Here is a 19,746-nt window from a genome sequence, read left to right on the forward strand (position 1 = left end):
CTGAGCAATGTAAATCAAAATGGCACAAAACCTAATAGGGATATCCTGCAACACAAACTCACTGAACTTTACTAACCATTAGGATGATGTAAGAGAAATTCAGGGTGTTCATTATGGACTCTAGTATGAGATAAAAATGAGGGCAAATGAGGTGCATACATGGCAAATGACATGAAATTGCTGAATAGACTCCAACCAGCAGATTGTGCCAAGAAAAAAAAAAACAGAAAATTATGTAAGCAATGACATAAATATGTTCACTATTTCAGGTTGAAATTATGTTTTTAGGGTATTTTGAAAGGCATTTGTTTTAATGCAACTTTTTTTCTTTTATTTATGTGATTATCCTCCCATTGCCGCTACCAGAGGTTTAGTATGTAGTCTGCACGCTGCTGTCTAGTATGTAAGGCTAAGGTAAAGGTAAAGGGACCCCTGACCATTAGGTCCAGTCGTGGCCGACTCTGGGGTTGTGGCGCTCATCTCACTTTATTGGCCGAGAGAGCCAGCGTACAGCTTCTAGGTCATGTGACCAGCATGACGAAGCCGCTTCTGGCAAACCAGAGCAGCGCACGGAAACGCCGTTTACCTTCCCTCCGGAGCAGTACCTATTTATCTACTTGCACTTTTGAGGTGCTTTCGAACGTCTAGGTTGCAAGGAGCAGGGACCGAGCAACGGGAGCTCACCCCGTCACGGGGATTCAAACCGCCGACCTTCTGATCGGCAAGTCCTAGGCTCTGTGGTTTAACCCACAGCGCCACCCACGGTATGTAGCCTGCAGTTATTTATGCAACTTTTTTCTTACTCAAAAGTTACCATGGGGAGGGGAGGTTTAATCCTCCTTCCTCTGCACACAACTGTTACTGATAGTAAAGAAGTCCCCATGGGCATGAATGGGAGGTGTTTTACTATCAATAACTGCTGGGCTAGGCTGGGGGCCAGGTGCAGGTAGAAGTTTCAGCGGGTGAAAGGGAGGAATAAACCTCCCCTCCACATGCACCTTGCTTCTGATCTAGACCTGGGCCTCCACACTTACTTTTGACTAAGAAAAATCGCATATGCAGCTGCAGGCTACATGTCCAACATAATGTGCAGTTTGACTGACACACAGGACTTAGGGGAGTGCTGTACCTTGAACAGCAAAATGTAATTTTCCTGCTAAATCACACTTCAAGCTTGTTCAAAGTTTCTGTCATGCATCCTGTGACCATACTCTTGCATTATAGCTATGTCCAAATCAGAAAAAAAGGTAGAGACAACTGTGTTGTTATGCTTTTTAGGATTTTAGAAGTTCAGTATATATATGTGAAAAGACAAGGCAGTCCTTGCCTGCAGGCTCACAATTTATTGCCATGATACAAAAAGATTTTTAATTTTTTAATGGAAAGGGAAAGGGAATTAGGAGGTGAAAGGAAAGCAGGCACTGAAGTAGCTAATGGATGGGGCAGGAAAGCAGGGGAGGTAGCATCTCAGTAGTCCAGAGTGCCTTGGCTGGTGACAGACATAGAAACATGCTTCCCTTAATCTTTGAAGTCCCTGGACAACTACCAGTTGGAACACAGTATACTTCCTTGCAGGGAAAGGGAAGCATATTCCTTGCAGCTCCTTCTCTGAGTGATACATGGGGGCAACTTGGTCTGCTCGCCATGATGAAAATAACAATGCAAATTGTACTACATCTGCTGGTCATTTTTCCTGTGGTTTCAGGCAAAATTACTAGCAATGCCTTCTGGTGTTGTCATGCATGCTAGTAAACTTGTCATCTTTTGTTGTTTGGAAATGCCCCATAAATGTTGCTACAGTTTGTGATCAAGCACCAGAAGGCATTGAATCAATCTAATGGGCGGCACATGAGCAACATATAAACTACATTATGCTTCTTTCATATGAAGCCTGTTACACTGATACTCTTGGCAAGTTTCGAAAATCTGTTTATATCGTGCTGGAGACAAGCAACTTGGCAGCTCCAGCATGAAAAGTATTTTAACCTCTTCAGGAAGGTTGCTTTATTTTATAACACAATGTAAAGTCCTGTCTTGAAACTGAATGGAGTTTTAAAGGCAAGTTGAAATATGTCATATTTCAAGTGAGGTCTGTTGCTCAAAGAAACAGCCCCACCCCAGATAACTCACCAGAGCTGAGTGCAGCTTACTAATAATGGTGTTATAGAATTAAATAAAAACCATGGATTGCAGCAATACTAAATTAGTCATGCTTTATGCCCACTAAAATAAATGGGGGTGATATTAGCATTTGATTTCAATGAGATTTAATTGTGATCCAACTAACTGTGATGAAGGGTGTCATATTAAATAAATAAAAAATTAAGATTAATACCGTAATTGCACATTAAATGGTCAATGGTCCCCTCCAGATATACTTTTTATTGCATAATGATTTGTGCTCATGTTGCAATTGGGGTGACCATATGTGACCCTCCTTTCAATACTACTTGAATCTAGTTCCATTTCTAATCAGTGCAAATCCTGCAGCTTGCTGTTGAAATCCCACAATTTTTCATGCCACGAGTGTTCTTAGTTGTTGTTTTAATCCAATTTTGTTGTGCTTCAGCCCCTCCAAACAGCAAGAATGTGTGAGAACTGGGGAAGCATCACAAAATAACTAATAAAGCAGAACTAATCTACTACCAATGTACTATCATTGTGTCAGTAACATGTTGCCAAATACACCCACACCACAATAAACGCCCGTCTGGAGGGGCCCAACATTTAATTCTATGAACTTGCACAATCTATAGAAAATAATGTATGGAAACCAGATAAAGTATTTAAGGACTATTAAATAATTTCTCTTACTTGAAGCCAAGTTGTCGACATACCACAGCTGCATCCTTATCGGACCATCCATCATCACAAATTGTCCCCCACTGGCCGTGGATAAAGATCTCCACGCGGCCCTCTTTCTTATTTTCACCATCCATCAATCTGATAGGAGGCCCTGGGAATAAGTTACAGCTGTTAACACACAGCAATAGTAGCAAGAACCATTACCCTAGCTAATTTTCATCACACTGAAGGAAAGTTGTCAACTGGGGCTCAAGTTCAAGCATTCCAAGTTTGTACACCAGTGATGAAAGCATTTTAGTCTTGTAACTTGTATGACATCAATGCCAACTTGTTCAGCAAATCTAGACTCTAATGTGAAATGAATTTCCTCTCTGGTACCCACAAGAACATATTCTCAGTCTGCTGATTCCCAAATCTATTCCACTTTTCCAAATTTAGAGGTCCCAGGCGGAATGGGAGAAAATGTTACTAAAGAGTCTGTGAAGGATTTAGGAATGTAACACAGGAAGCTAACTTTCCTGCAAAAATTGTGCACCATATTTTGACACGGATGCAAGCAAAAGTACAGTGATTACAGGTGTCCAGTTTAAAGAATCCTGTATCAGTGGAGAATGTAATTAAATCCTGATACTAGCTTGATCCGGACCTTATGCTGTCTTGCACCCCCCAAATTCATAATAATATGTTGCTAGACTGTACCATTTCAGGTGGCAGGTGTGGATCACAGCTTGATTCCTCTCTTTCATGGACAAAGAGAGAATGTCAGCCAGAAGTTTATGCTACAACCTCCTGCTTGGAATTCTAGGGCTTTTTAACATGCTATATGAGCTGCTGTTTTTAATGGGGGTGGCTACTCAAACATACAGTCAGCTATGCACAGTCTAAATCATCCTCCCCCAACCCAGTGCCAGCATATGGGATGGGAGTTATAGTCCAAAGTATTGGCTGGTCATCTGGTTGGGGAAGGCTGGTGTATATGGCAGAGCCTAGTTGAAGATGCACATTATAATTGCTCTAATCAAACCCCTTTCAGTTCTGTGATCGGGTATAGTTGCTTTGTTTTGTAGTTTGTTTCCTGGCACATATCTAGGACACTCCCCTGTTTGAAGCTTTTCTGTAGCACTACCAAACATTTCTTGGGTGAGAGGGAATTGAAAACCTTGACTGGCTCAGTTACACTTTAATCTTCTCTGAAGAACGGTATGGCAGACTGCCAATTCCCAAAGGCCTTTACAGCCAAAGGCTGATCATCATTACTCGATGAACTCATAAATGCAATCAATACATTTTCTTCTAACCTTACGTTTCCTCAAGAGTTTAGCAGCCAGTGTCATAGAAAGGTCTTCTGCTATTAATAATGTATTATTGTTGCACAACAGCTCAAATTACATTTTCCTAATGCACAACAGAGCATTAACAGATGAAAGAACAGATGAAACAAACAATTGCTCGCATATTGAAATCAAACATAGCAAATGTCACATTATCCTTGCCTTTGAATTTATTATATACATTTTAACATATGCAGGCTGAGTATATCCAGACTGACTGGAACTCATTCTGCATCATTGCACACCCAGCTCACAGCTCTAACTACACTTGGCCACAGTGCAGTGATCGTGGTTGAAGTTCTAAAGTGACTGCAGGGTGAAAAAGTCACACAACAGCTTCAACACAAGAAAGGATCCATTAATAGCACTTCCTTGGCACATTAAAATGACTCATTTGGAAGCAACCCTGCACGTCAGCTGCACGTGATAAATCCCACGGATGAAAGGCTGGGCTTGCTGGCACTTTGTTTGGAAATGGATTGTTGAACTAGATGGGTCCTCTCCTAGGGCCAAAATGCACATTATGCTAAAAGTATAGCTTGCATGCTATCTATCTGGGTTTTCAACCAATTACAAGTAGCCAGGGCTGGTCCAAGACATTTGGGCACCTGTGGCAGACCCAAAAATGTCATTTCCCACACCCATGATGAAGGGGCAAGGGAAGATCTATATGTGGAACAAAAGGGGAAGAAATATTGACCTTGGGATCAGCTGCCCCAGTGGACCCTGCCACCTGAGGCAGCTGCATCACCTGGCCTCATGGGTAGGCTAGCCATGAACAAAACTCTACATCAAGATCTAATGTCCATGGGATCCTGCCATCTAAAGCAGCAGCCTCACCAGGCCTCATTGGAGGGCCAACCCTGGGGGAGGCCCAATTGTGACCAGCATGTGGAGGCAGAAGGTTTATTCCTTCCCTCCCTGGCTGCAATCAGGAAGAAAACAGCCATCCTCCCATGCGGCTGTTGATGTCAATGGAAGGCTTTTCAAGCATCAAAGCTGTACTGGGGTGTGGGGGTAGATTTTCATTCCTGAGAAGGAAGGGAAACCTCCTGCTGGCAATTGTGTTCCTGTGCCATAACTAATTACGGGGGGGGGGGTTCCAGATGCAGCTTGCATGCCAGGCATTTATGTTTTGCCCTCTGTCTGATCCAGCAAAGCAATTCTTAGGTTCTTAAGAATATTTGCAAAAAAAAAGTCTTAATGCTTATTTTTATCTAGCTGCCTTGTCGGATTTTTCCAACTCTACAATTTTTTTAAGTCTTTCTTAAACTTCAGAAACTGTTTATGAGATTCATTCCCTCCAAATATATTACAATAGATATGAAAATAGTTAATAATCTAATTACTGTAACATTTGTTTATATCAGTGGTTCTTCTGTAGGAGCCTCGCCTAACCTCTTTCAAATTTACTGTGCAACATCAGTGACTACATCCAAAATGTCAAAATTTTCACCTCATTTTTGTCATCATCCAGAAATGCTTACTCTACAAGAATATAATTTCAGTTCAGACTTTACTCATATTACCTGGGCAGCAACACAGGATATTAGCTGTAAAATGGAGCAGATTTTATTCTCAACCAGCTTGTAACTACTTGGAAGTTTCATTCACAACTGTTAAATTAATACAATTTTCAGGTACCCAAAGGGAATTTTACCATCTGGCAGTATTTAACCATATTGGGCCCTTTCCAGCTCAGGTTAAGTTCCATAGTTTCATGAACAGAGCAGCACAGATGTTCACTTAGTGTCTACATGAATGGCCACTATGATATGAACCCCAGCTATTCGGGGTTTAAGTGTTCCCATTCTCATTGTCTCACCCACGCAGAAATACTATTTACATTATACTGCTGGTGTAATAAAAGCTCTGGAATATTAAGAAGTGTAAAAGAACAGCAATGAAAAGAGATGAGGGAAAGAGTAATAATATGACTGGAAATTCATTTAGCAAAGCATGCAAGATGGAAAGAAACTCTAGTTCAATAATGCTGTAAACACTATAATTTGTTTAACAGTATGCCTCAAGTTATAAAGTTGGTATGGTACCAAGATATACTTAATAGAGCTCTTTGTTAAGTTGAAAGACATGATGCAATTCTTAAATAAATTCCTTATAAGCTGTCTAATCTTCATTACTATGTTTACTTCTCATTGAAATGCTGTTCTTTGACTCTGTTTACCATTTCCCAACATAGGGTGAAACCTATATTTTCCCTCCTCATAAACTGGGGTGATAAATGAGATCAATCATTTCCATTCTTGTGGGTTGGGTAGTCAAGGTTCTTTAAACACCTGTAGCTGGCTGTTGAGCTATATTATACATATGAAGTTCTCTTCATTGGTCCATATTTGCCCAGTACTGTCTCTTGTGATAGACAGCATCCAAGGCCTCAGGTATGGGGTCTTTCCTAGTCAGGCTATCCATAATGCTTTAACTGGAAATGCCAAGGTTTCAGCCTAGGACCTTCTGTTTGCCAATCATTTGCTCTGCTCTCTATTGCAGGGGTGGCAAAGAGAGTGGTGAATGGGCTGGCAGAGAGAGTGCACAAGAGCTATGCAATTCTGCAAACTCCATGGATCTGGCCCTGTCCATCAATAGCATGCATTGCGTAGAAGACTGACCCTTGGCAGAAAAAAGATCTCAGCTCCTTGTTCTTTGGAATAACTATAGCTCCTCCCCAGACACTTCTCACGTTATAATTTTTCAATCTGCAAGTTGTCCGAAAACTCATACCTATGGGGAGGATTTATTCACATGCCTATTTATATGTCACACTTGAGTATGTGGAGTTCACCATTACAACCATACCAAGGGCTGTGCATGTGCTTCACTAGAAAAATACTCTAGTTCTCTGTGAAATTAAAAACTCAGCTACTCCAGTACTCAGCTGCTTCAGAACAAGCCTATGGTAACCAGATTAAAAATGTCCTCTATTTACATGACAAATAGCCTGGTCCTGTACTAGGTAGACATTGCTCTGTATTGCTCTTGCAGCTCTCTCCTTCCTTGCCTTTCTAAATTTAACAATTTAACTTTTTTAAATGGATACTCAGTATAACTATTCTCTGTTTCCAATCTTGAAAGCTGCTTTGTATCTTCTTCTAGCTAGAATGTGGCCAAGATTCAAAGGGCTACTCACTGGCTTCCATATGCCCAGCAAAAGTTCAGACTTTTTGCCTGTAAACAGCACATCCCTGTGCCATATCAGAAGCAGCCTCAGTTTCCCAAAAAGGTTTGCTATGTGGCATGATGGACTGGTGCTCAAGAACCACAAAACTAAAGCACCTTTGGGGTCCCTTGGTTCTCTGTATCCAAGCTTGCATCTACAGAGAGGAGCTTACCCAGTGAGGCTCTGTGGCTGTCGTTGTCTCTATAGCAACTTATCCCAACATCCTCTTTGTGGCTGCAATCATGCTTTCCCCATTCCCTCTTTGAACACTGGAGGATTGCAGACTCCTTTCCTGAGCAGCTGACATCATCCAGCCAGATGGGTCCAATGTTCTCTTCTGGGTAGTGTTCTGAGACACTTTTCCCATTCCTGTTTGCACATAGATAGATTGGCACTTGTAATGTGAGTGAGGTATTGAACATATGAACAACATAAAAAACAAACAATAATATTTCATGTAATAACAGTTCCAGTGCACACAGCACAATTAAGTTCAACTTCAATTAGCATCCATTTTATTTTGAGTAACATTGTCCAGTGTCCACCACCTTTAAATAAATCTTGTTGCTAGAAATCCATGGATGTTTTACTTTTTAAAGGCCCTGATTCAGCAGAGCATTTAACCACTCATTTGACACAATATGCAGAATTCTATTTCATCCTCTGACACTAAGGGCTGCTATAGATATAATCCTGCTGACCGCTTTGCCTTGTACATACACTTTCCATGTTCTTTCCTTCTGGGGTGTGAATTCTTCCTCCCTCCCAGGACTAATCAGATTTAAGTCAACAACAATGTTCCTGAGTTCCTTCTTAATACAGCAAATAAAACTTTGAAATACGCACACTACAAAAGTTAAATTTGTTGGAAGCAGTGTACAATACCACAGCACTGCTCAGTGCTATGTCTGCACCAGCCCAGATTATCTCAATTCCCATTTTAAAAATTGGCACCTGCCTGCTCTGTTGGCAATTTAAACATTTGTTCCAGTAGGACTGTTTTCAGACATGGATTGCTGAACTAGAGACTGGTAGCAAACTGATTCAATTGATAAAGTGCACCCCCTTCCCAAACCAAAGACAACTAAGAAATGGGTTTATTTTTTTGACAAAAATAAGATAATTAAGATTCTTAATCTAACCATTTTTCTTTAAATCCTAGTTGAATTTTTTCAATAATGTTTTACTGCTGATAAATGTACTCCTGATTAGGACATAACAGTGAAGTTAACTGGGCACCTGTGAAATTCTGGACAATAGCATTTTGCAGAAAATTATCAGCAGTGATCTGCAAAGTAATTAACCTCCTCACATAAATGGACCTTACTTAAAGCCCAGCTGGCGGCAAACCACATGTGTGTTCAGTTCAGTCCACCCATCATCGCAGATGGTGCCCCACTGTCCGTTGTAAAGCACCTCCAGTCGTCCCTCATGACTGACTTTCCCACCTGCCAGTCTGATGGCACCATCTGTAGCATTAAAAATAAGAGCCAGTAGTGTTTAAGAGGCAACTTCGGGGGAAAGAATCTGTGCTATAAAATGTGCTGGAACAGATTCATTAAACAGCTAGACACTAGTGATTTGCAAGGTTTTATGAAAAAGTAAAAGGGGAGAGAGCCCTAATACTGGCACATTTCCCATTGTTGCTTTTATCCAACTTCATAATTTAATCCCAAAATTATTGTACTATATACATTGAAATGTCACCCTGACTTGGCCCCACGTCCCATGGCTTCATTCCATCTTGATTCAAAATCTATAGACTTCTAAGACTTCAGCAACCTTTGCTGCCTACCTGCTAGAGGTGTGCAGGACACTCCTGCATCTTCTTTGTGGCCACAGTTGTGTTCTTGCCAGGAACTCTTTAGACACTGTTCTATAGACAGCTCATTTCCTGTACAACGCACTTCATCCAACAGCACAGGACCTGAGCCTTCTCCAAAATAAGCCTGGCTCCATGCCTTGGCAACCCCCCTGCACAAACATGAACAAACAGAGAATCAATGATGGCAAATGGTCAGAAAGTGCCTCTAAATTAGCTACTGAAATTGTTTGCATTGCTTTGGTACACATACTACAATCCAAAGCAATATTGATCCAAGTAGATGAACAGAGTGGCTACTTAAGATGCTTATTTCCTAAAGAACCCTTTGATAGATTTTGTATTGCCAATTAAATGTGTACATTTTTATCAGGAAATTAGAGCAGTTCTGTCATAACAGGACCAAAATAAATATTCCACCCCATGCTCTTCTTTAGTTTAGTCAATTGTATGGAGAAGACAAAAATAAGACTATTTTTGCATTTTTCCCCCAAAATGAAACAAACAGCTAATAGACAATAAAGGAGATATACCCTTAAAAAGCAGGAAGAACATGGTCATGTGTAAAGAAAACAGGGAGAGTACAAAGCAAAGTTCATTCTGTATATAAAACACCAGACACTCATTTACGATATCTATAGTTGAAAAATCCAGCCTTAAACATAACAGTGCTTTGCACACCATGGTTTCTTTTTAGATTACTTTCCCAAAAACTTCTATCTTAATGTCCTTCATGACTCATAAAAATATGCTGCGGTTTTTCAATCTGTTTATAAGACATCTGGCCGTCTCCTTCGCCCACAGCCTAAAGCAGGTTGAGATTATCAAAAGTGAGTATCGTAAACTCAGAGGACCTGGCAGACACAAGGGCTGGTGCTAGATTAAGGGAACAGGATCAGCAAAACAGAGATAAATTAGATAATTCAGCAAGAAAGAATGTGCTTCCTGTTGTAACAACACATCAATAATAAAAACTTAAAATGTCTCACAGTGATTTACAAAGAGAAATTAATATAAGGACAATAGATTCTGGTTTTGGAAGAAACGCTCTTGTTTCTTACAATTTAAAGCAAATACACCAGACTGTTTCCTCAACAGGGTTTTTTTTTGGGGGGGGGGGTTGCCTCTTTTGGTCATCAAGGAAACAACCCTCAATGTCACACCTGCAGAGTTTATGAATTACTGAGTAAAACATATCATCCTTTTGCCACCTGCCAGAAAATATGAAACAAAAGGCCAAACTAGACAGTAAGACATACTAAATATGCATTTTTTTATTTAAAAAAATGCAGCTGGCAGCTACCGGGGGTGATACTGCAGCAAACAGAAAGGGGAACTTTAGGCGTTTCCTCCCCTGCTGTGGTCTTGCTGAAAATTGCTCCCCCAAAACTCCTATTTGCAGTAGGAAGAAAGCCACCACTAATGCCAGTGGTTTGTTGTTGTTGTTGTTGTTGTTGTTGTTGTTGTTGTTTAGTCGTGTCCTGGGGACTTACATTGCACTGTATCCCTTTTCATTTCTAATTTATATCTCACTTTTCCATGCACATTAAAATGTGTGCCCAAAGCAGCTTACATTTGTTATAAAGAATCAAAACGGTAAAACAATGCAGATCAAAACCACACTGTAACACCAACATTTCAAAAAAAACATTTCATTTAAATAATCATTATATCAGTGGAATGAAGAAAAAATATATCAAAGATGTGTGATGATGTCCAACTAAGTCGGAGGAGACCCAATGATACAAAAAGGACTTAATCTCCACTCGTTACAATAGGTGCATTCTGAGTATGACTAACTCTGGATATTCTACATGCTCTGCTGAAAATATACTTATGCAGTGCCTCACAGGCTGGAAATCCATATGCTATAATGGGGAGGGGTTAGCATACAGAAAGTATTTAATTAGATGAGCAGTATTCTCTTCTTGTCACTGGCAAACTAATCCTGGTGGGTTTTATTGCACAGTAATGCCAAGTGAAAGCTGTGAGAGGATAGGAAGGTCATTGCCAAGAGGCTTTATTTTATAATTTGCAAAACATTTCCAGCTGGATTAACTGAGACGATATACATATATACACAGCTTGGCGTCTCTTCCTAGCCCATCCACCCCCGGCCACTATATATTTCCTCTCATGGTAAATTTCAGTCTAGGAATGATGAGCCTACCTGCTAAGGCATCTTGCTTTTTCTTCTTGAGCTCACTAGTCCTTAGGCTCCCATAAAAGCATGTGGATAGGGAATATTTAATGGCAACTATAATTTACTAAACTCATGGGACAGAGGCAAGCTAGTCAACCTCAAAGTAAGGTAAATGTGATTCTACTTTAGCATGTGGCATGTGTTCGAAATTACAAATTACCAACAAACTGTGGCACACTAACTGTATATTTGGGCTGGGCTCAAAAGAGTGATGCTGCAAGTGCATAAACCTTTGTCTCTCTTTTCGTCAGCACAGATGCAGTCCTCACTCCATACTGGAAACCAAAGATTCCCAATATCAGGAGCAACATGCTGAACATCAGAAGTGGAGGGCAGTGTCTAGAAAATGGCCTCAGAAGCTCTATTGAGCACAAGGGGGCTGCTCCCTGTGCAGCTCTCAGGCATGAGTTCAAATCTATCCTCATGTGTGAATTCCCCTGATTACTTCCAATATACAACCTACAGTCAACATGAAATTCATGGCGGAACAAATCTGAGAATTGTTATGCAAAGAAGCCACACTGGGCTACTGCACTTAATGATGGCAAGGATGATCCTGCAAGTGACATCTGTGGCACCACACCACACACGGACTATCCCTACAAGTTGCATGGAAGAGAAGGAGAACAAAACATGAGATTGCCCTTTTAGCTTAGAGTCTACACATTATCAGCAACTTTCAGTTACACCCTGAGGTGGTCAAAAGACTCTACTTTGGCTCAAGTGGTGCTGCTTGTTCAGCCGTCCTAAGTATCAGATCCATTTCAAACCATGGTGCAGGCATTTGACTTTGCTTTTGCATCTCAATTCATTGGCAGTGAACTGAATACAATATACTGGGGTGGGGAAACTAACCCAAGGCCAAGCTGCCTGCAGACTACCTCAGCGTCCGCATCATCCCACTGGTCGTCGCAGATGGTTCCCCAGTGGCCAGCATGATACACTTCTACTCTTCCTTCGTAAGCACTGCTTCCATCCACCAGTCGGACTGGGATAAAATCAGGGTCTGAAATGAAACACATAAGGAAGGGAGGGAAATGAAGTTTTTGTTTCCCAGTTATTAGTGATCAGCTGCTACCAAATGGACAGCAAATTTGAACAGACACAACCTAGTAATATTGTGGCTCATTTCAGATCACTAACAGCGTAACGCAACAGCATGCCTGGAGTGTTAATAATTCCTGCAGCTCTAAAGCAGAAATTTCAACTGCAGAAACAGAAACTAAGAATTCCACACCTCCTAAACTCGACAGATGTGAAGGAAACCCCATCAGTAGTGATCCTTTCTTATAACTGAATAACAATAAAGGAACTTAAGTTTCAAACAGGGGCTAGCCAGTTGCCTCTGCAAAGCATTCTCAACAATGGTTATCACTGAATCACACCTTCTCTGTGATGGTCAAAATGGAAATTTGGAAGTATTGAAAACATGAAGCCCTTGTGCTTCCTTCTCTGTTTGCAACAAATTAACCAGGGTCTTCCATATGTACATTCTGTTACTTTGGACTATGTGTATTATCCTCAGTCTTCTGCATTATCTGATGATTAAAATTTGGGGTTTCATTTAAAAACATAGTTTTATCCAGTGCTGCAAAAGCCAGGTTCTGGTTGCACAGCAGGCCTTCCCCTTCCTCTCCTCTGTCTGTGCATTCCCAAGAACTTAATGGAAGAGTCCTCCAGCCCTCTAGAGCAGATTATGAGAGTATATTGGGGGCTATAGGAAAGGGGAAGTTCTATTGCACAAGCCAAATGACAAGATTGCACACAACTGTGTCTTACTCGAGAGAGTTGTTACTTCAGTTTGCAACACTGCTGTGTTCAGAGCCATGCAGGCAGCCCCAATCTATGATTTGGCACACACTCACACAGAGCAATGTCCATGTACACCAAAAGGTGCATTTATACAGCTGAAGCAATCCACATGGTGACAGTAACTAGAAAAAGAGCTCCTGACCTGTGGAAATAGTTGCTGGTTGTATATACATACAGCCCATTTTGTAACTTGTTTCTCCATGGGGTTACAAGGCCTGCTTGTAGCTAAGGAAATGTTAGGATTGCTCATAGGTAAAGTAGTTGCAAGAACTAACCTGCAGAATTCTAAGCATAGCCCAGACTAGCCCTGCTCACATGACTTTTTCAATTCACTGTACTCAGCGAGCTCCCTTTTCCCTATACAGTACCTTAGGAAACAATCATTTTCTGCATTACATTTTTGCTCCTGTATATAAATATACTGGAGGCTGGAAAAAGATGCCACAGAGGCTCTTCGTACGATGGTCTGATAAAGAATAAAGCAGCCCTAAAAAAATTCTGCATATCTGTGCAGTTCCTATACAGTAACATAATTAAGGATGTCAGTACTGTACACTCCTCTAGCTGGACAAACTCGCTGAGGAACAGAATGGTTTGAATATCATCAATCATGATGCTTCATTTGGAAAGAGAAAAAAGTACAGAATGCACTTTTTCAGAAGGTGACAAATTGCAACACCAGCAAGTATTTTTGGCCTAGACAAGCGCATATATGCACACAATGTATTCTGGAGGCATCATTCTCAAAGGGTGAGGCATGCCTTCCCAAGGAGGTGCAGGCAGCTGTTCAGGGAGACATGATGTCATCTTGCAAGCAGCAATGTGAGCCTCATAAGTGTCCCACCTTCCATTGATGAATAGTGCTGTGTGCCATGTGGAATCCCCTATTTTTTTACAGGCTTTGGGGTTTGATTCTTGGGCACCTTTAAGGGTTCTGCTTTGAACTGCTTTTGTCTAGATCTCAAGAGAGAATGAATTGTGCCGGTCAGCTTAATTTTGTCTTTGCTTTAGCGATGCTCAGAGGACTTCAAAGGTATTAAGGAAGCTCACAAATATTTACCCATTGTATTACACAGTCAAGAGTGCAGGCAAGTGCCCCGAAACACCACAACACACCTTTAGGTAGAAGGACTCAGACAAGAAGATAGTGGGCAATCATTACATAGACCACAGGTGGTCAAACTGCAGCCATAGGGACACAGACAGTCCTCAGCCCAATCTTATGTGGTTCTCAGACCAATTTCATGTGGGTGGTAAAAGGAGGAGGAAAAGTGGTGGAAGGTACAACCAAAAGGGAGACAGAGAGAAAGAGAAGGCAGTGGGCCACCAACATTAGCCTCTGGACCTAGTCACTGTAGAGTCCAGTCCTGCCCACTCTGGCCCTGCCCATCACTGGACTTGCCAGAAAACCCCAGAAGGAAATGTTGTTATCAACATGTCCATCCTTCCTCTGAAGAGTCCCTTAAAAGGCTAGTGAAAACCATCAAAGACCAAAGAACAGCGAAAGGAGTCCTTAAAACTATCATCGTAATCCCTGAATACAAAACCTTCTGCATTAATGCTGTGATACTGACTTCAAAATCTCCATTGTGGAATAATTCCAGCTAGTTCAAAAGGTATTTAGGCCTCAATTAAATACGACTTGGAGGAGAATAATGACGCCATTATTTAGCACACCCTTAACTACTTTACCACCAACTGTTCTCAACAAGGCTATTTTAAACTAAATTGTCTCTGAAGATAACTATGCTGTTTTCATAACGCAAAACGAAATTATGTATGTGTACTTGTATTTTACCATGGGAAAAGCCACATGCAACAGCAGCTGCCATATTTTGAGGACACATTCCATTCTGCCAGACACTTTTTTCACAAAGTAAGATGTTTTCTTCATCGCCATGGCAATGTACATCACTCCAGTAAACAGGGATAAGGCCCAGTCCAGAAAATGGGGTGTGCTTTGCTGTGCCTCTCTCCCTGTGGGAAAAGAAACAAACATAGGCAATGAGGAAGGCAACTGAGATAACTAGAAACCTCTTGATAATGTACTATTCCAAATTAAATAGCACATGCTTCACTGCAGTTTCTGAGGCACAACTAAGCCTTTCAATGGATATTATGTATATGCATGTGTACTGGATCTGAAATTGTTTTCATTTTTTTTTTTATTGATGTTTTATGATGTTTTTATGATTCATCACTCTGGGATGTTTCGTGAAGAGTGATTCATAAATTAAATGGGTTGTTTTAAATATTCCCTTATCCGCAGTGAACTCCAATATCGCTTTAAAAATTCTCACATGAGCTGCCAATAGAGACAGACTATTTCTTCAGCAACTTTCCCAACAGGCAACTTTCATGCCAATCCCCCAAGCTGTCTCTTTTAAATGTACATGAATTTTAAAAACAGCTTAAAGGTTCGCTGGGAGCACTCTTAAAATACTACAAGTGCACTGTAGTGCACTGCACTAGCACACTGCACTGGATCATGCTATAGAAAATTCTAGAAGCCACTGGTAAGCCCCATAAACTGAAGCACAGAATATGAGTTCTAGTTCCAGGAGCTCTAAGTCAGCTCTAAGGTTCTAGATGAATGTACATGAATCAGCATCTCTTCTTCAGCCTTCTCCATACATTGTACCAGGTATTCACACTCGGGTGAAGGTAGCAGCCTAGGAGAGCCCATACATGTGTTCCATTTTTATATGGAAATTAGTTGCTCATTTTGAAACCATCCTAATATCAAACAGATAATTCAAGCAGACTCGCTGGCAGCTGATATCGCTCATACCTTGAGAAATCTGGGAGCAAAAACCTTTTTATATGAAAACCAGATAGAGAAATTGCACGTAACACACAGCTAAAACCATAAGCAAAATTGCAACCTCCAGATGGGCAGGACTTTGATCTCATCTAATCCACATATCTGTATAAATTGGTTTGGCATGTGCAGATTAATATTAGACATTACAAAACAGCTCAGAGTCAGTTCAAACTGGCCACTCTTTTAAGAAGAGTAGAATAATCTCTAGTTAACATCACATTGCATGTATTCTAAAGCAAACCCAATAAAGCTTCGGTTTGCTTGTTTTTCTAAAAGGGCCATAACACAAAAGAACAACCAAGGCAACCTTACTCTGTGGGATGTGACAGGCAATGAAAACTTCTCCATGAGGGCAAATGGGACACTGCCCCACCAACCTCAGTCTGAGCTAGCCTGCTTCCTTATGCACAACCAGTCCAAGGGCGGACCTGGCTGTCAGATTCCTCATTGGTCTAGGTTTACCTTTGTAGAATTTAGCAAGGAGGAAGATGCTGACAAAACTCTGCTTCCACCTACTGTTTGCCTCCCTGTCCTCTGCCCTAGCAGTACCACTACTGGTGACACCATTGTAATATTCAGTATGGGATAGGATTAATAAGAAGCACAGGTGACCTTAGCCAGGAATCATAGCTTGGCTATAGCAAGCCTAGAATTCTCTTCCAAACACACACCACTCTGCCCTGCATTAAATCCAGCATTGTACTTGTCATGCTTTGTTCCATTTAACATTCTCCAATCTTTTGTTACAACTTGAATTCAGCAGAGTTGCTTTCAATTGAAAAATACACATATTCAACCATCACCCTCTTCAAAATATATTTTTACGATTAAATATGTATTGAAGAGAGGTAAGTAAATAACCCAGTAGGATTAACAGATGAATACAACAACTTCACTTGGGTGTTCATTATTTCCTGAAAAACTCCCTTGAAGTTGCAAATGGTTAATTAATCACTTCTATAATGTATCCATAGCAACCTGCTGATTTTTCATTATTTTGATGCCAACCTGTCACATGGCAGTAATTAAATATTTATGTTCCAGTCTGTCAGAGAAGGATAATCAAATGTGAAAGGGTGGACTTAAAGTTTATTCATATAAAATTCCCTACCATTTTACTAAATAATGAGCTTGCTTTAAGAGTCTGTACTCCTGAATCTTTTTTGTTGGCACCTGTCTGTCTCGAGAGACAATTAATGCCCCTACAGGGCTGAGGTGAAACCACTGCGTTAGCAGCACTGAAGTAACCTTCCCAGGGTGCAAGCCTTGGCAGTATGCATGGAGGTCCTGGGTTACCTAAATGACAAGACTCCCCTCTCAGCCTTGCTGATGTGGTCCAAAGGAAAGCAGAGCAATACATTTGGCACCAGCTTGCCTATAGGAGTTGCCAGAAGGAGGTATGATGTTGTTGTTGTTTAGTCGTTTAGTCGTGTCTGACTCTTCGTGACCTCTTGGACCAGAGCACGCCAGGCACTCCTGTCTTCCACTTCCTCCTGCAGCTTTGTCAAATTCATGTTGGTAGCTTCAAGCACACTGTCCAACCATCTCGTCCTCTGTCGTCCCCTTCTCCTTGTGCCCTCCATCTTTCCCAACATCAGGGTCTTTTCCAGGGAGTCTTCTCTTCTCCTGAGGTGGCCAAAGTATTGGAGTCTCAGCTTCAGGATCTGTCTTTCCAGTGAGCACTCAGGGCTGATTTCCTTCAGAATGGAAAGGTTTGATCTTCTTGCAGTCCATGGGGCTCTCAAGAGTCTCCTCCAGCACCACAATTCAAAAGCATCAATTCTTTGGCGATGAGCCTTCTTTATGGTCCAGCTCTCACTTCCATACATCACTACTGGGAAAACCATAGCTCTAACTATACGGAAGGAGGTATACAAGGTGCCGTCCAACCGTCTTAGGGACTCCACTCTGGATTTGTGTAGGGTTTACTCCTTAGACTTTTCTTTTTCTCAAATATATCCCACAAGGCAGCAGTGGTTTTTTCTCCTAGATGGGCTGCCTTCCCAGGTTGACGAGCCCCATCTGCTCCTCACATCCTTCTACAGTACATGCTGTAACCAGCTTCTTGACTGTTGGACCCACAATGTAGGACAATTCTTCAACTGTGGGATTTTTTTTCATAGCATATATGAAAAGCACTTCCCCACACCCCACCCCACTTATAATGCAACTCTCTGGGTAGAACTTCATGTGGGAAGCAGTTCTCCACATGGTTCAGAAAGATGTTAAAGCAATGTATGGTTCAATAAACTCAAATCAAGTTGAGAATGATTCAAATAAATGCATAGTTGATATTTACAGTATAATTGTTAGTTTCATCAACAACAAGGAATTTCACAGAGTACAGTGAGGCTGGATCTGGGCTAGGTTGGGCCTGGGCAAGTGTTGGCCTATCCCAGCTGAACAGAACAACAGTCCTTAACATGCTTCTTTTGTGTTCAGTGGTATGTGTTTTCATCCAACCTCAAGATTTCATCGTCTTCTTTGTCATCAGATTCTCTTCTTATTCTAAAACCACCACCTACTATGTCAAGGCAAGAACTGGTGCTACAAATTATTCTATGGAGAACCAGTTCCACTGCACGAGACACAACAGGCAATCACCCAAGACCATAAATACAAAGTTATATAACAATCTCTGTGCAATCCTGCCATAAGTTATCTGCAGGTCAGTGCCGTTGATTAAACTGGGACTTGTGCATGAATAATAGAGGACCACTTATATCCAAACATTATGGGTTTCCTACAAGCGGATCATATCCACGTAGGTAATTGTAGGCAATGCAAGTATAGATTGTCATGCTCCCAACATGGTATTTTGCCTCAGTTTATGAAATGGAAAAAATGTTGCAACAATCTATATGCTAATTTAATGCTGTTTCGTATTCTGTGCAGAAAATCTGTAATGCATGCAGGACTGTAGCATCAATACAGATTCCATAGACCTAATAATTCTTTTCTGTTTTTCAGTGTTCCTGCTTTAAGCATCACCTTTAACTTTTTTAGAAAACTGTTCGAAATGAAGCCGAAAAGAAGAACAGTGGCATAGAGTAAAGAGAGAGAGACTATGTGAGCACCAGAGGCAAGGGCACAGAAACAAGGCAAGTTGCTATTTACGGGGCGCTGAAGAAGACTCAGCATATCTTGAGATGGCAGCAGCTGAACTCCACAGATTTCTAGGCTGTCTCTGAAACCAATACAGCTGGAGAATTAAAAAAAAAGAAAGAAAAAAGATGGAGAATGGCAATTACTCTGAAATGCTCCATCAGGAGTCTGACCCTATATTCTGTTATACAGCTGAAACACAGAGCTTTTCAATCACCTATATAAAATATTGTTTGTTTGTTTGTTGTTGTTGTTGTTTTTTAAAGGGCATATTTCCCTCCAAAAAAAAAAAAAAAAGATTCAATTACTAGTGTTTTGCTTTGTTTTTAAAAAGAAACTGTTCATAATTAAGATTTTGTCCTTATTTTAGAGTGCCCTGAGAAAACCAACTTTATATCTTCCTTCTAGAACCAGAGCACAGAAAGCTGTTTTTTACATTAAAGTGAAATTTTCAGAACTTTCTTGTTTTGATTACTTAGTTATTTAAATGATTTCTAAAGCCACTGGCTTTCTACTGAAGTCATTGACTACATACATTCTTAACTGTCCCTGCTTTCCAGATAAAAGTAATATTGCCTCTAGAATTATCAAACTTTAGTGAATAAATTATTTCAAGCAATTGTGATGTCCACTAATACGGACAACTGGCTTCCATTTTACTCCTACACT

The 19,746-nt window shown here is 40.8% G+C and overlaps 1 protein-coding gene across 2 annotated transcripts in view; it reads right to left on the reverse strand.

Moving 5' to 3' along the window:
• PRSS12 (serine protease 12) overlaps positions 1 to 19,746 on the reverse strand; it is a 71,579-nt gene that overhangs the window by 17,237 nt on the left and 34,596 nt on the right. For both annotated transcript variants that reach the window (XM_083457327.1, XM_083457328.1), the window contains exons 2-7: positions 14,947 to 15,125; positions 12,192 to 12,342; positions 9,107 to 9,285; positions 8,639 to 8,780; positions 7,484 to 7,680; positions 2,815 to 2,956 (exon numbers count right to left, since the gene is read on the reverse strand). In XM_083457327.1, coding sequence (XP_083313453.1) covers positions 2,815 to 2,956; positions 7,484 to 7,680; positions 8,639 to 8,780; positions 9,107 to 9,285; positions 12,192 to 12,342; positions 14,947 to 15,125 — 990 coding nt within the window. The remainder of the gene's footprint in view (positions 1 to 2,814; positions 2,957 to 7,483; positions 7,681 to 8,638; positions 8,781 to 9,106; positions 9,286 to 12,191; positions 12,343 to 14,946; positions 15,126 to 19,746) is intronic.

The sequence above is a fragment of the Podarcis tiliguerta genome (genome assembly GCF_965153285.1).
Source record: "Podarcis tiliguerta genome assembly, chromosome: 9".
Classification (NCBI taxonomy): Eukaryota; Metazoa; Chordata; class Lepidosauria; order Squamata; family Lacertidae; genus Podarcis; species Podarcis tiliguerta.